Source organism: Aegilops tauschii, chromosome 5, assembly GCF_002575655.3.
Source record: "Aegilops tauschii subsp. strangulata cultivar AL8/78 chromosome 5, Aet v6.0, whole genome shotgun sequence".
Lineage (NCBI taxonomy): Eukaryota > Viridiplantae > Streptophyta > Magnoliopsida > Poales > Poaceae > Aegilops > Aegilops tauschii.
In genome coordinates, this window is record NC_053039.3 from 403318317 (window position 1) to 403332523 (window position 14207).

A 14207-nucleotide genomic window follows, 5' to 3' on the forward strand; every position below is an offset into this window, starting at 1 on the left:
TAAAGTTGACGTGTTGCCAAATAGATAATTATACATTGCATAAAGTGTACTAGTAGGTTGTGCTAATATTTTAACATGTGAAATATCAATTAGTAGTTTGCTTTGCGTCCCATCTTCCACTTTCATTTGTTGGCAATGCTTTTATTCAAAGTTACCCTTCTTATTATTAGGGATAAATTGTTTGCCATCTTCACTTCCAAACTGACAGAGGATGTCAGCAGAACCTGCAGAGACAGTAGGACTGAAAGCAGAGAATGCTGGAGGTTAGCATGGGATAAGATTCAGATCCTTTCCACCCTCACCAGGATAGCTCTCGCGAGGCTGTTCATCCACTGTACTTGTTCATCCTCAACCCCTCGTGAGGCCAATCCACCACAAAGCAGGAGTAGGGTTTACACCGCAAGGTGGCCCGAACCTGGGTAAACTGCCGTGTCCATCTTCTTCCCCGCTCGCGTGCGTTCGACGTAGTTAGCCGGCGGGGCGACGAGCTTGAGACTTGAGAGGTTGAGATCTTCGCACACGCCCCAGAGTTCGAACCTTCTTGGGTCTGCGGAGCCCTACATCCGCCGCTGCTGCTGCTGTCATCGTCATCAGCCTCACGCCCCTCGATCATGGTCTGGTCCTCGTCTCCAGTGACGGTAAACTCCGCGATAAGGGTGTAATGGCTTCCTCCTTTATATTACTCCTCTTCTCCATTTCTAAAACTTGGAACGGAAGTAGGTGGCTTCGGCCAGGCGAGGGATGAGCCTCAATTGCAATTCGAATATGTTGTGAGGGCGGTTGGGCGGAACAGCATAATTCTCCTCTTCAAATCCCATTCCTAGATCGAATTCGTGTTGATTAGTTAGATCCTTACAGATAAGTAGTTCATTATTCAATGGGCTAGTAGTAGTTTTACCTAATCCCCTGATGTACTCTCCTGGCTACTCCATAGCCTACCAAGGCCCAGTTCTTTTGGCCGATTCTCCCATAATCTTGAGAATCGATCCTCCACCCAGGTTCTTCCAGAATCTTAAACCCATATTTTTTTTACAATTCTAACTAGTTAGGATGTGAACAAATTGTATAGAAAATATGGGTACAAGATTCTGGGAGAAGCTGGGTGGAGGGTCGATTCTCAAGATTCTGAAAGAATCACCCAAAAGAACTGGGCCCAAATTTCCCTGTATATTGGCTTGGCCATGGCCAGTTGCACATACGCCGCAGTGGCCTCATTGCCTTTCATGTAATGGATGGTCTTTCTGCTTGGCGTACAAACTACACATAACATGAGTAATATCTCCGCGAACTCCTCATGGGAGGTGGTGTCCACGAGATGAAACAGCCATTCCCGAGCGGCGCACAGGTGTCACATCGTTTGATTGCATGGAGAATCCGGTTAACAGGTCGACGGGGCTCTTCTTAACAAGTTTCAAGCATGTCGCCAGTTAAGTTTGATTGCATATTTGATTCTTTATCACGCTTTAAACTGTCCACTTCACTTCAGCACAAAGAAAGGATGCCCTGTTTTCTATTGTTTCATTTCCTTTCCTACCTACTAGACCCAGATGATTGATGAATAAGTTTAAATAAGAGCAAAGCGTAATACCAGCATCGAAACCAATACTACCTGAAAGAGGTATGTATGGTTCCAATACAACATGAGATTCTAATATTGTTGCACTTCAAAGTTGACATAAAGATCACTAAAGTATACCTCTCTGGATCTGCCTCAACTAAAAAAGAAAGCCTACAGCACATATTCCTCAGCAACAGCACTCTAGGATTACAGATAACATAATTCTCTCCGTTTCACATCCGAACGAAGCTCAGAAATGGAACAGAGATCATAAAGAGCCGTCCAGCAGAATTTATGGATCAAGATTCCATTTATGCCTGGTACAAAATATCATCCACTACAACTGAATGTTCTCCATCAGCGTACCATACAACTTGCAGAATTAGAAGCTAGCGAAATCATTAAGCATCTATGCATTCTCCATCAGCTGCAAGACCTCAATTTCTGTGGGCAATGAAGGGATTGCCCCTTTCTTTGTGGTGGTGATTGCTCCGCATGCATTGGCAAATTTAATCGCCTCCTCGAGCTTTTCCTGATTCTGCAGCAACCAGCAGATATGGAATTAGTGAACCACCTACTTCTATGCACGAAAAAGGGCATGAGACATACAGATCTAGATTAAAACTAGCACAGTAATGCTGAAGGAAATGCTTGTAGGCAAGCTTACTTGCAATGATGATGGATCTTGGACAATTTTCCGGAGCAGAGCACCAACAAATGCATCACCAGCACCTGTTGTATCAACTTGTTGTATTTTGTATGACGGGACAACTCCACGGAAATCCTATAGTCAAATACAACAAAGTTCAAGTCTCAATTACAGCATGAGTCTTCAATTTTCAATGGTAATTGTGCAAGAGTTATTATATACTTGTCCTGAGTGCATACAAAGCAAAGCCCAGTGAAGCTTAGATTTGACATACAAAGTACAACCAGCACTAACAATAGATTGTAAAAACTTGTAGAGCATACCCTGGCATAGTACTTGCAGCCTTTGCCTCCAAGAGTGACCAGGAGGAGCTTAAAGGTAGGGCGCCAGAGCTTCATGACAACATCGTCCTCTACTGAGTCGATGCCAGTCAAAAACTCGACCTCAGACTCACTGACCTTGACAATGTCTGCCTGGTCCCAGATACTCAAGATCTTGGTGCGAGCCTCCTCACGGGATGACCACAATGCCTCCCTTGGGTTCGGATCATATGAGAGAAGCGCGCCGGCCTCTTTGGCGATCTCCATGGCGCGCAGATGTGCCGACCGGCAAGGCTCAGCAATCAAGCTTATTGATCCATAATGGAAGACTGTAGCCTGTTTGGATTACAAGTTGTGAGTCATTTTCCTCGAAGAAATAGTAGAACAGTGCAGTACAGAAACTTCGAAAGAAATCAACAGATTTAAGAGTCATATCGTTAGAGTTGAACACTTTCTTATAAATTCTCCACGCAGAGCACAAATCTAACCATGAACAGTTGAAGCATCTAGCAGCACCTGATATGTGGTAGTTCTCCATCATAGAACTATACATACAAGCCGACATGACCTCCTGCCCCATGGATGAAAATGTTGATCACCTGCTTCTCCGTTTCGAAAAAAAAAGTTATGATCTGCACCACTACCATGTGGAACATTTAGAAACGCCACGGTGCCCTCATCTTCAATGGAGCTGATGAATCGGTTAACTTGGTCATCCGTAGGTGTGCTGAGGACATTAGACTATGGTCCTGGAGATGTTCATATCGAACGAACTACCTGACATGCACAATTCTGAAATTACGTCTCAGTTTCACAGTACCAAATATAAGAAGTTTTGGTGAACTGCCAACACTTGTTATATTTAGGAACAGAGGTAGTATCAAATGTGCAAACATTTTCTCAAAAGTTTTAGTGCTAACCATGACAAGATCTATCCGACATAGCAAATCAGCTAACACTCGCAAATCTTCAATTATTGTGCATCACAACGAAACATGCTTCACATTGGATTCTACTGTTGTACATGGCACGGGTTAAAGTATCAGACAGATCCAGTAAAAGAACAAGTACAGTACCAACCAACCGGACGGCACAACAAAATCCGACCAAGATCCGCCTAATTTGCCAAGGAAGATTCAGCCCCCGAATTGCACGAAACGAAAAGGACACCTAGAAAAACAAGAGGAACAGGACGAAGAAAATTCCACCTGATGCGCACCAAATCAGCAGCACAAGAAACCTAGCTAGCGCTCGCGTCCGGATCCAAGAAACTGGCCGAAGATTCTACTACGCTCGATTCGATGGGATCGAGTTGGTTCCCCAGATCGCAAACAAAGAAACCGGTAACAAGGAGAGTCGTGGTTCGCGTACCCTCTTGATGACGTCGACGTTGAGCTCGTCGGCGGTGAGGAGCATGTCGGCGCTGGGGTTGCGGTAGAACATGAACTCGCGCTCCCCGTCGGCGCGCAGCGTGACGAAGGCGAGCGCGGTGCGCGCCCCCGCGTCGAAGACGACGGCGCCGTCGTCGACGCCGTTGTCGCGGAGGATGGCGGCCAGCATCCGGCCGAACTCGTCGTCGCCGAGCTTGCCGACGAAGGCGGCCTCGCCGCCGAGCCGCGCGACCGCGATGGAGACGTTGGCCGGCGCGCCCCCCGGGGCCTTGAGGAAGGCCGGCGCCTCCGCCAGCGACACCCCCGCCACCGTCGGCACGAAGTCCACCAGCATCTCCCCGAAGCTGACCACCAGCTCGCCCCCGCCCGCCATTTCCGGGCACACGGACGGAGACAGGGAGAGAAAGAGAACGGGGGGATGATGTGTGCGCGCCGGGACGGAAGTCCACCCAACATCACCTGACTTGAAGACCACGATGGTCGTCATGTTCGTCTATTCTTTTATTCGTCTCCTGGTGTCCCACATGTTTGTTTATGCCATTTTTTTTCCAACGTGACCGACAGTTGATGCCATGAAACTATATACTCGTACTACTCTATACCGAAATACTGGGAGCTTGTACTAGTCTCTCCTAACTACAAGTATTTTGATACAGATGGAGTATTTTTTTCTAACACAGTACAATTTCATATGGCCGTGTATATATGTATACATTCATCTTATGAGCGCACTCACGCATATTCTATAGACACTTTAAAATACTGAGTTGTCACATCATTTTGAGATTGACAAAGTCATCATAGACACCTCATATTCGATGAAAACATCTTCTCACACTAAAAAAACATCATCGAAAAGTCTAAAATAAATTTAAAAAATGCAAGGCTTTAAAATCTTAACTGAGCGTAAAATACCCACAACAAAAAAACCACCATCTAAATTACGCTCAGTTAGATATAACGATATAATTTGATCTCATAAAAAATAAGTGTATATCAACCGTTGCGACGAGACAAATCTACATGATGTAGTATCAGGCCATCTCTAGTGCGGACCCTCAAACCTCTCGTATCCATCCAAACTGCGCGATGCGGACCTCGCAACCGCAAGCCATTCAAAAGAGTCCCGCATCCATCCGTGGACCAGTTCGGACTTTCGTTTCCCCCAAACTAGAACCAAACCAGGGGGCTTTGCGGGAATCCGGATACCAACCACGTAGGACACCGACACTCCAGAGCCACCCAAAACAAAGGCGGAGCCCACGCATTTGGAGTTGGCCGCACTGATTCCGCTGCAAAATCACTCTTCCTCAACTCTCTCCTCTTCCATCCCGCCGCTCTCCACCCAAATTCCCACCCTTTTTCGTCGTCGCCTCTGCATGGAGGACCCTTATGAAAAACCGCCAGAGTCGGTAGCGGAGGATCCGGCGAAGGCGGCCGCCCGCAAGATTAACTCGGCGACACGACAAAATCACAGGCTTAGGAAGAAGGCAAAGGTGGCGCCGTTCAAGAAGAAGAACGTTGGCGGAAGTGGTGGTCATGCAGGAGCGGGCGGGCGGCCGTCCTGCCAACGACGGTTGTGGTGCGGGGCGGGGCCAGGGACGCGGGGCGCCGCCGTCGTCGCCGTCTGTGTAGAGGCTGCTCTGACCGGAGCAATACAAGGCTTCCTACTTCTATGTCGGCCCGCAGTTCGGTAAGCAGCACATGCCTTTCTGCGTCAATGTCAACGCGCCACTGCTTTCTTGGAGTCTACATCGTTGCAGCTTGACAGTTCACAGGCGGCAGGCGTGGAGCAACTCGGTGCCTGTCGGTGTCAAAACCGGCGGATCTCGGGTAGGGGGTCCCGAACTGTGCGTCTAAGGTCGATGGTAACAGGAGACAGGGGACACAATGTTTACCCAGGTTCGGGCCCTCTCTATGGAGGTAATACCCTACTTCTTGTTTGATTGATCTTGATGAATATAAGTATTACAAGAGTTGAGATCGTAATGGCTAAACCCTAGGAGTCTAGCTTGTATGACTACGATAATGAATATCTCTATCCGGACTAAGCTCTCCGGTTTATATAGACACCGGAGAGATCTAGGGTTACACAAGGTCGGTTACAGAGGAAGGAATCTACACGTTCGATCGCCAAGCTTGCCTTCCATGCCAAGGAGAGTCCTATCCGGACACGGGTGTAGTCTTTGGTCTTCGTATCTTCACAGCCCATCAGTCCGGCCCATAGCTAACAGGCCGGACGCCCGAGGACCCCTTAGTACAGGACTCCCTCAGTAGCCCCTGAAATTGGCTTCAATGATGAGGAGTCCGGCGCGCAGATTTGTCTTCGACATTGCAAGGCGGGTTCCCCTTTCCGAACTCCAAGATAGTCTCCAGACGTAATGATTGTATCCGGACCTGTAACACACACCACACACAAACCGCAGAGAGAATATAATACTCCATGAGTCCAATCCGCTGACAACTTTTTACAACATGACATCACGTCTGCCCGGTCATAATTTTGAACCGTTTTTCATCTGCCGCTCCATGTTTCGAGACGCGGTTGCCATTGGCACGTCTTGTCAAAGCAGAGATCGTGTCCCCTTATTGCGGGATTCTTTATCGACACGGACGTGGGTAACCCAACTGTCTTTGGGGTACAACTCCTTGGGAATAGGCAAGCTTTAAGGCCTGGGAGGAGGCGTTCGATATTCACGGCCTTTATAAAGGGGTACAGACCCGTCTTTCTTCTCCATGCTTGCTTCTTCCTCAACCCTTACTACCTCGAGTTCCAACACCCAGGTTTCGATCGCCGCAAGCCTCAGTCATGTCCGGATCCAGCTAGTGGGTGGCTTCTTCTATCACAGAGGAGGATATCGCGAAGCTTCAGGCGGCAAGATATCTGACCGCAGAAATCCTCCATCGGCCTCCCACGGAAGGGCAGGTTATCCCCACCCCCAGATACGGCGAGAAGGTCGTGTTCGTTTCCCACTTCCTTCGAGGATTAGGGTTGATACGTCTCCGTCGTATCTACTTTTCCAAACACTTTTGCCCTTGTTTTGGACTCTAACTTGCATGATTTGAATGGAACTAACCCGGACTGACGCTGTTTTCAGCAGACTTTCCATGGTGTTATTTATGTGCAGAAACAAAAGTTCTCGGAATGACCTGAAACTCCACGGAACATCTATTTGGAAAATAAGAAAAATACTAGAAGAAAAATCCATGTCAGGGGGCCCACACCCTGTCCACGAGGGTGGGAGGCGCGCCTGCCCCCTGGGCGCGCCCCCCTACCTCGTGGGCCCCCTGACGCTCCACCGACCTCAACTCCAACTCCATATATTCACTTTCGGGGAGAAAAAAATCAGAGAGAAGGATTCATAGCGTTTTACGATACGGAGCCGCCGCCAAGCCCTAAAACCTCTCGGGAGGGCTGATCTGGAGTCCATTCGGGGCTCCGGAGAGGGGGATTCATCGCCGTCGTCATCATCAACCATCCTCCATCACCAATTTCATGATGCTCACCGCCGTGCCTGAGTAATTCCATCGTAGGCTTGCTGGACGGTGATGGGTGGGATGAGATCTATCATGTAATCGAGTTAGTTTTGTTAGGGTTTGATCCCTAGTATCCACTATGTTTTGAGATTGATGTTGCTATGACTTTGCTATGCTTAATGCTTGTCACTAGGGCCCGAGTGCCATGATTTCAGATCTGAACCTATTATGTTTTCATGAATATATGTGAGTTCTTGATCCTATCTTGCAAGTCTATAGTCACCTACTATGTGTTATGATCCGGCAACCCCGAAGTGACAATAATCGGGACCACTCCCGGTGATGACCGTAGTTTGAGGAGTTCATGTATTCACTATGTGTTAATGCTTTGTTCCGGTACTCTATTAAAAGGAGGCCTTAATATCCCTTAGTTTCCATTAGGACCCCGCTGCCACGAGAGGGTAGGACAAAAGATGTCATGCAAGTTCTTTTCCATAAGCACGTATGACTATATTCGGAATACATGCCTACATTACATTGATGAATTGGAGCTAGTTCTGTGTCACCCTATGTTATGACTGTTACATGATGAACCGCATCCGGCATAATTCTCCATCACCGATCCAATGCCTACGAGCTTTTCACATATTGTTCTTCGCTTATTTACTTTTCCGTTGCTACTGTTACAATCACTACAAAACCCAAAAATATTACTTTTGCTACCGTTACCGTTACTTCCATACTACTTTGCTACTAAATACTTTGCTGCAGATACTAAGTTATCCAGGTGTGGCTGAATTGACAACTCAGTTGCTAATACTTGAGAATATTCTTTGGCTCCCCTTGTGTCGAATCAATAAATTTGGGTTGAATACTCTACCCTCGAAAACTGTTGCGATCCCCTATACTTGTGGGTTATCAAGACTATTTTCTGGCGCCGTTGCCGGGGAGCATAGCTCTATTCTTTGAGTCACTTGGGATTTATATCTGCTGGTCACTATGAAGAACTTGAAAGACGCTAAGACAACAATCTATCCCTCAACTACGAGGGGAGGTACGGAACTGCCATCTAGCTCTGCACTTGATTCACCTTCTGTTTTGAGTAAGCTTGCGACGCCTAAACCTGCTTCTGCTATTCGTTCTGATATGTCCCATGTTATTGATGATGCCACTTCTGCTATGCATGATACTTATGACGAAACTACTTCTATGCTTGATACTACTGTGCCACTTGGTGAATTTCTTGATGAACAACTTGCTAGGGTTAGAGAGAAAGAAATTATTGAAACTGATAACATTGATGAAAGTGATGATGAAGACTCTCCCCCTAATGAATATGAATCTCCTGTTATTCCTGAGGGTTATGTTTTTGAAAAAGAAGCTGCTTTAGCTATTTTAGCTTGCAAAGATAGATATGAGCTCAAGAGGTTATTAGCTAAATGGAAGCAGCAATCTCTTAATGCTAGAATGAAACCTGACCCTGCTTTTGCTACTTCACCTATCTGTGTTACTGATAAGGATTATGAATTCTCTGTTGATCCTGATATAATTACTTTGGTTGAATCTGATCCTTTTCATGGCTATGAATCTGAAACTGTTGTGGCACATCTTACTAAATTAAATGATATAGCCACCCTATTCGCTAAGATATGGTTTAATTCTCTTGATCCTGGTTGTGTGCGTAGGCCCCAGGATATGATTTATTACTTCTCTGCTAAATATTTCCCTGGTCATAAGAAACAAGCTGCTTTGAGGGAAATATACAATTTTGTGCAAATTAAAGAAGAGAGTCTCCCACAAGCTTGGGGGAGGCTTCTCCAATTACTTAATGCTTTGCCTGATCATCCTCTTAAGAAAAATGAAATACTTGATATCTTTTATAATGGACTAACCGATGCTTCCAGAGATTACCTGGATAGTTGTGCTGTTCTGTTTTCAGGGAAAGAACACCGGATGAAGCTGAAATTCTATTGAATAATATGTTGACAAATGAAAATATTGGACACCTCCTGAGCCAGCTCTTGAGCCAATTCCTGAGCCAATTCCTGAGCCAATTCCTAAACCAACTCCGAAGAAGAGAGGTGTTCTATTTCTCAGTCCGGAAGATATGCAAGAGGCAAAGAAATCTATGAAAGAAAAGGGTATTAAAGCTGAAGATGTTAAGAATTTACCTCCTATTGAAGAAATACATGGTTTTAATTTACCGCCTGTTGAAGAAACATATGATCTTAATCCTCTACCTATTGAAGAAACTCATGGTCTTGATAACCCGACATAGGTAGTAAAGGTAAATTCTCTCTATAGATATGATAAAGCTGAAATCCCTCCTACTAAGTTTGCTAGCCAATGCTTGGATGAGTTTGATAACTTTATGCTTAAGCAAGAAGACTTCAATGCTTATTTTGGTAGACAATTAAAACAAAATGCTTATATGATTGAACACTTGAGTAATTACATGGCTAATGTTAAAGGTGAACTTAAAATCATTAGTAAACATGCTTCTATGGTTACCACTCAAGTAGAACAAGTACTTAAAGCTCAAAATGATTTGCTCAATGAATTGAATAGTAAGAATAATGATTATGCTGTTAGAGTGGCTACTAGAACTGGTAAGATGACTCAGGAACCTTTGTATCCTGAAGGCCATCCTAAGAGAATTGAACAAGATTCTCAGAGAAATAATATTGATGCACCTAGTCCTTCTAAAAGGAAGAAAAAGAAAAATGATGGGACTTTGCATGCTTCTAGTGAACCTATTGCTGAACCACCTGAGAATCCAAATGATATTTCTATTTCTGATGCTGAAACACAATCTGTTAATGAACATGAACCTAATGAAAATGTTAATGATGATGTTCATGATGATGCTCAACCTAGTAATGATAATGATGTAGAGATTGAACCTGATGTTGATCTTGATAACCCACAATCAAAGAATCAACGTTATGATAAGAGAGACTTTGTTGCTAGGAAGCACGGTAAAGAAAGGGAACCTTGGGTTCAGAAACCCATGCCTTTTTCTCCCAAACCATCCAAGAAAAAGGATGATGAGGATTTTGAGCGCTTTGCTGAAATGATTAGACCTATCTTTTTGCGTATGCGATTAACTAATTTGCTCAAAATGAATCCTTATGCTAAGTATATGAAAGATATTGTCACTAATAAAAGAAAGATACCGGAAGCTGAAATTTCCACCATGCTTGCTAATTACACTTTTAAGGGTGGAATACCTAAGAAACTAGGAGATCCAGGGGTACCAACTATACCATGCTCCATTAAAAGAAACTATGTTAAAACTGCTTTATGCGATCTTGGAGCCGGTGTTAGTGTTATGCCTCTCTCTTTATATTGTAGACTTGATTTGAACAAGTTGAAACCTACTGAAATATCTTTGCAAATGGCTGATAAATCAACTGCTATACCTGTCGGTATTTGTGAGGATGTGCCTGTTGTGGTTGCAAACGTTACTATTTTAACGGACTTTGTTATTCTTGATATTCCCGAGGACGATAGTATGTCTATTATTCTTGGAAGACCTTTTTTGAATACTGCAGGGGCTGTTATTGATTGCAACAAAGGCAATGTCACTTTTCATGTTAATGGTAATGAGCATACGGTACACTTTTTGAGGAAACAACCTCAAGTCCACAGTATTAATTCTATTGGAAAAATTCCATCGATCATTTTTGGAGGTTTTGAATTTCCTCTTCCTACTGTCAAGAAGAAATATGATATTCTTATTATAGGGGATGTGCATATCCCCGTTGAGGTAACATAGTGTTATTCGAAATTTCTCCGGTTCCATGTTATTCGGAATGAGTTTGTTAACAAGACTTGATCAACCTTGTTAGTGGATTCCTTTTGATGAGCATGAGATGGATGAAACTAGAAGCACAACCTTCTGTACCCTCTTTCTACTTTCTGTTATTTAGTTGAAATAAAGTAAAAATAGTATTTTTCTGTCTGTTTTTTGAATTATCCGTGCAATATAAAAATACCCCGAAAATAAAAGTTCTCCAAATGCCCTGAAAATGGAATATGATTTTTCTGGAATATTTGAGAATATCTTGCACTGAGAACACAACAGGAGGGGCAAGCACCTGGCCACGAGGGTGGAGGGCGCGCCCCCTGCCTCATGGGCCCACGGTGGCCCCCTCCACTTATTCCTACACCCACACACTTCTTCTTCCTCCCAAAAAATCACCATCCAGCTCAAGCACGAGTTCTAGCTCATTTTGCTGCGATTTTCGATCTCCTTGCTCAAAGCACCTCTCACAAAACTGCTTGGGGAGATTGTTCCTTGGTATGTGACTCCTCTATTGGTCCAATTAGTTTTTGTTCTAGTGCTTTATTCATTGCAAATTTGTGCTGCCTAGGTGACCATGTTCTTGAGCTTGCATGTCAAATTTATATGGTTCCAAGTAGTTCTAATGCTTGATATAGTCTCTAGGCACTTGTAGGAGTAGTTGCTATCAATTTTGTTGAGTTTGGTTCACTTTTATTTTGAAGTTACTAAAAATTTCAGAAATTTTTCAGAGGAAGAAATATGCTTAGGAAAATGTTCCAAGGTGGTTCTTCAAGGAAGCAAGGACCCAGGCTTGCAATGCGTGATGCTGACGATGAGCCACCAAGGGACGCTCCAGTGCGGCCTTGTGAATGGCCTTCAGAAAACTTTATGGATCGAGTGGGAATCAAGGAAGAATTTAACGCATATTTGCGTAACGCTGATCTTGCGAGCTTCGAGGTAGAAAAGTGCAGCCAGTACCACTATCTCACTAGTTCATTTGTGAGGAGGTTTGAATTTTCATCTTCATGCAATTCTCCAACTGTCATGTTTGATCTCTATGAAAAATCTTACAGTATGGACTTAGAGGATTTTACCACTACCTGCAAACTTCCACAATGGGGTAGTGCTAGTGAACCCCGCAAATCTGAATTTAGAGATTTTCTTGCTAGTATAACTATGGGGGAATCTAGAGATATAACACAAGCTACCATAGGGAGCATTCACTTTCCTGCTATACATTATTTTGCTCTCTTCATAGGTAGGTGCATAAATGGTAAAGATGAAGCATGTCATATGTGTGTTCCTGACCTCAGTATTCTTAGGAGTGCTGTGTTAGGAGACAAATCTTATAATTTGGGAGGCATTGTTGCACGTAGGTTGCATAATAATAGATTTAATGGAGATTTCTTTGGTGGAATTTATGCAACCCGCTTAGCTGATTTTTTTGGTGTGGACATACGTGAGGATGATATTGAATTGCCTCCTGCTTACCTAGACTTTAATGCTATGGTTCACCACCAGTTTGTTGAGAGGAATGAATCACCTCTCCAGTATCGCTTAATCTTTGACAGACGCTGTGCTGTCCGTATTACTCTCCCTGCTCCTGCCTTCTTTGATTATCAGGCAAAGGGAAGATATGTTATTACCAGAGAGGAGGCAGATGAGTACGAGAGGAGGGCGGAGGCCGCTCGTCGCCACGCTGCAGCTCAGGAGGCGATAGCCGCTGCATCTCAGTACGACCCCAGCTACAACTATGGATATCCGCCAGGCCATCCATGGCAATAAATCAACTTAGGCTAAAAGCCTAAGCTTGGGGGAGTACGTATTTCTCACCGACATTACATTTATGTTCACACACACTCATTACTAGTTGTCGGTGCTCATACTTTTTCACTGTAATATCCATGCTAGTTTATTTTCCTTTTTCTTGCTTTCTTCTTCTGTGTTTAATAAACCTTAAGAAAAACCAAAAACAATTAGTAGTAGCTTTTAGTTAGTTTACCTTTCCTGCTGTAGTAGTAATAATTAAAAAGAAAACCCAAAAAGATTTCCCGTTCTTCTTTTGCTTGTTGGGAGCTTTCCCGTGTAAATAGTTTGTATTTCTTTTCTTTTCTTTGGGGGTCGATAGGAGAAGACCATGATTAAATTGTTGAAGTGGCTCTTATATGCATTATTGTTGATTTAACCAAGAGCCCATATTGCCTTGTCTTCTCCTGTTTATTGAATGCTCGCAGATTCCAGCTTAGTCCAATGCACATGCACTCTTATTATTTTCACATTGTTCGGTCGTGCAAGTGAAAGGCAATTATGACGATATATGATGGACTGACTGAGATGAGAGAAGCTGGTAAGAACTCGACCTCTCTTGTTTTTGTAAATATGATGAGTTCATCGTTCCTGATTCAGCCTATTGTGAATAAACATGTTTGCAATGACAATTAGAGATCATAGTTGCTTATGCCATGCTTGATTAGCTATGAGTTATAATGGTTTACCTTGCGTGCCAACATGCTATTAAAATGGTTGTGATGTGGTATAGTGGGGTGGTATCCTCCTTTGAATGATTTAAGTGACTTGACTTGGCACATGTTCACACATGTAGTTGAAACAAATCAACATAGCCTTCACGATATTTATGTTCATGGTGGATTATATCCTACTCATGCTCGTACTCAATGTCTATTAATTTTAATGCATGTTCATGACTGTTGTCGCTCTCTAGTTGGTCGCTTCCCAGTCTTTTGCTAGCCTTCACTTGTACTAAGCGGGAATACTGCTTGTGCATCCAATCCCTTAAACCCAAAGTTATTCCATATGAGCCCACTATACCTTCCTATATGTGGTATCTACCTGCCGTTCCAAGTAAATTTGTATGTGCCAAACTCTAAACCTTCAAATGAAATTCTGTTTTGTATGCTCGAATAGCTCATGTATCAACTAGGGCTGCCCGTATCTTCCATGCTAGGCGGGTTATTCTCAAGAGGAGCGGACTCCGCTCCTCACTCACGAGAAAATGGCCGGTCAC

At 44.0% G+C, this 14207-nt stretch overlaps 1 protein-coding gene across 1 annotated transcript; it reads right to left on the bottom strand.

Annotated features, from left to right (window-relative positions):
• Window positions 1–1741: 1741 nt before the first annotated feature.
• LOC109734049 (fructokinase-1) lies at window positions 1742–4388 on the bottom strand. The gene is made up of 4 exons (XM_020293266.4): window positions 3899–4388; window positions 2531–2863; window positions 2226–2342; window positions 1742–2096 (listed from the first exon to the last, which is right to left on the bottom strand). Exons 1-4 carry the CDS (start codon window positions 4289–4291, stop codon window positions 1968–1970), a joined length of 972 nt encoding a protein of 323 aa, XP_020148855.1. The 5' UTR covers window positions 4292–4388; the 3' UTR covers window positions 1742–1967.
• Window positions 4389–14207: the final 9819 nt, after the last annotated feature.

Coding starts and splice junctions, on each gene's coding strand:
- LOC109734049 (XM_020293266.4), bottom strand. CDS start 4,291: ATGGCGGGCGGGGGCGAGCTGGTGGTCAGCTTCGGGGAGATGCTGGTG. Junction 2,864..3,898: donor ACGTCGACGTCATCAAGAGG/GTACGCGAACCA, acceptor TAATCCAAACAG/GCTACAGTCTTCCATTATGG. Junction 2,343..2,530: donor GCTGCAAGTACTATGCCAGG/GTATGCTCTACA, acceptor ATTTGACTATAG/GATTTCCGTGGAGTTGTCCC.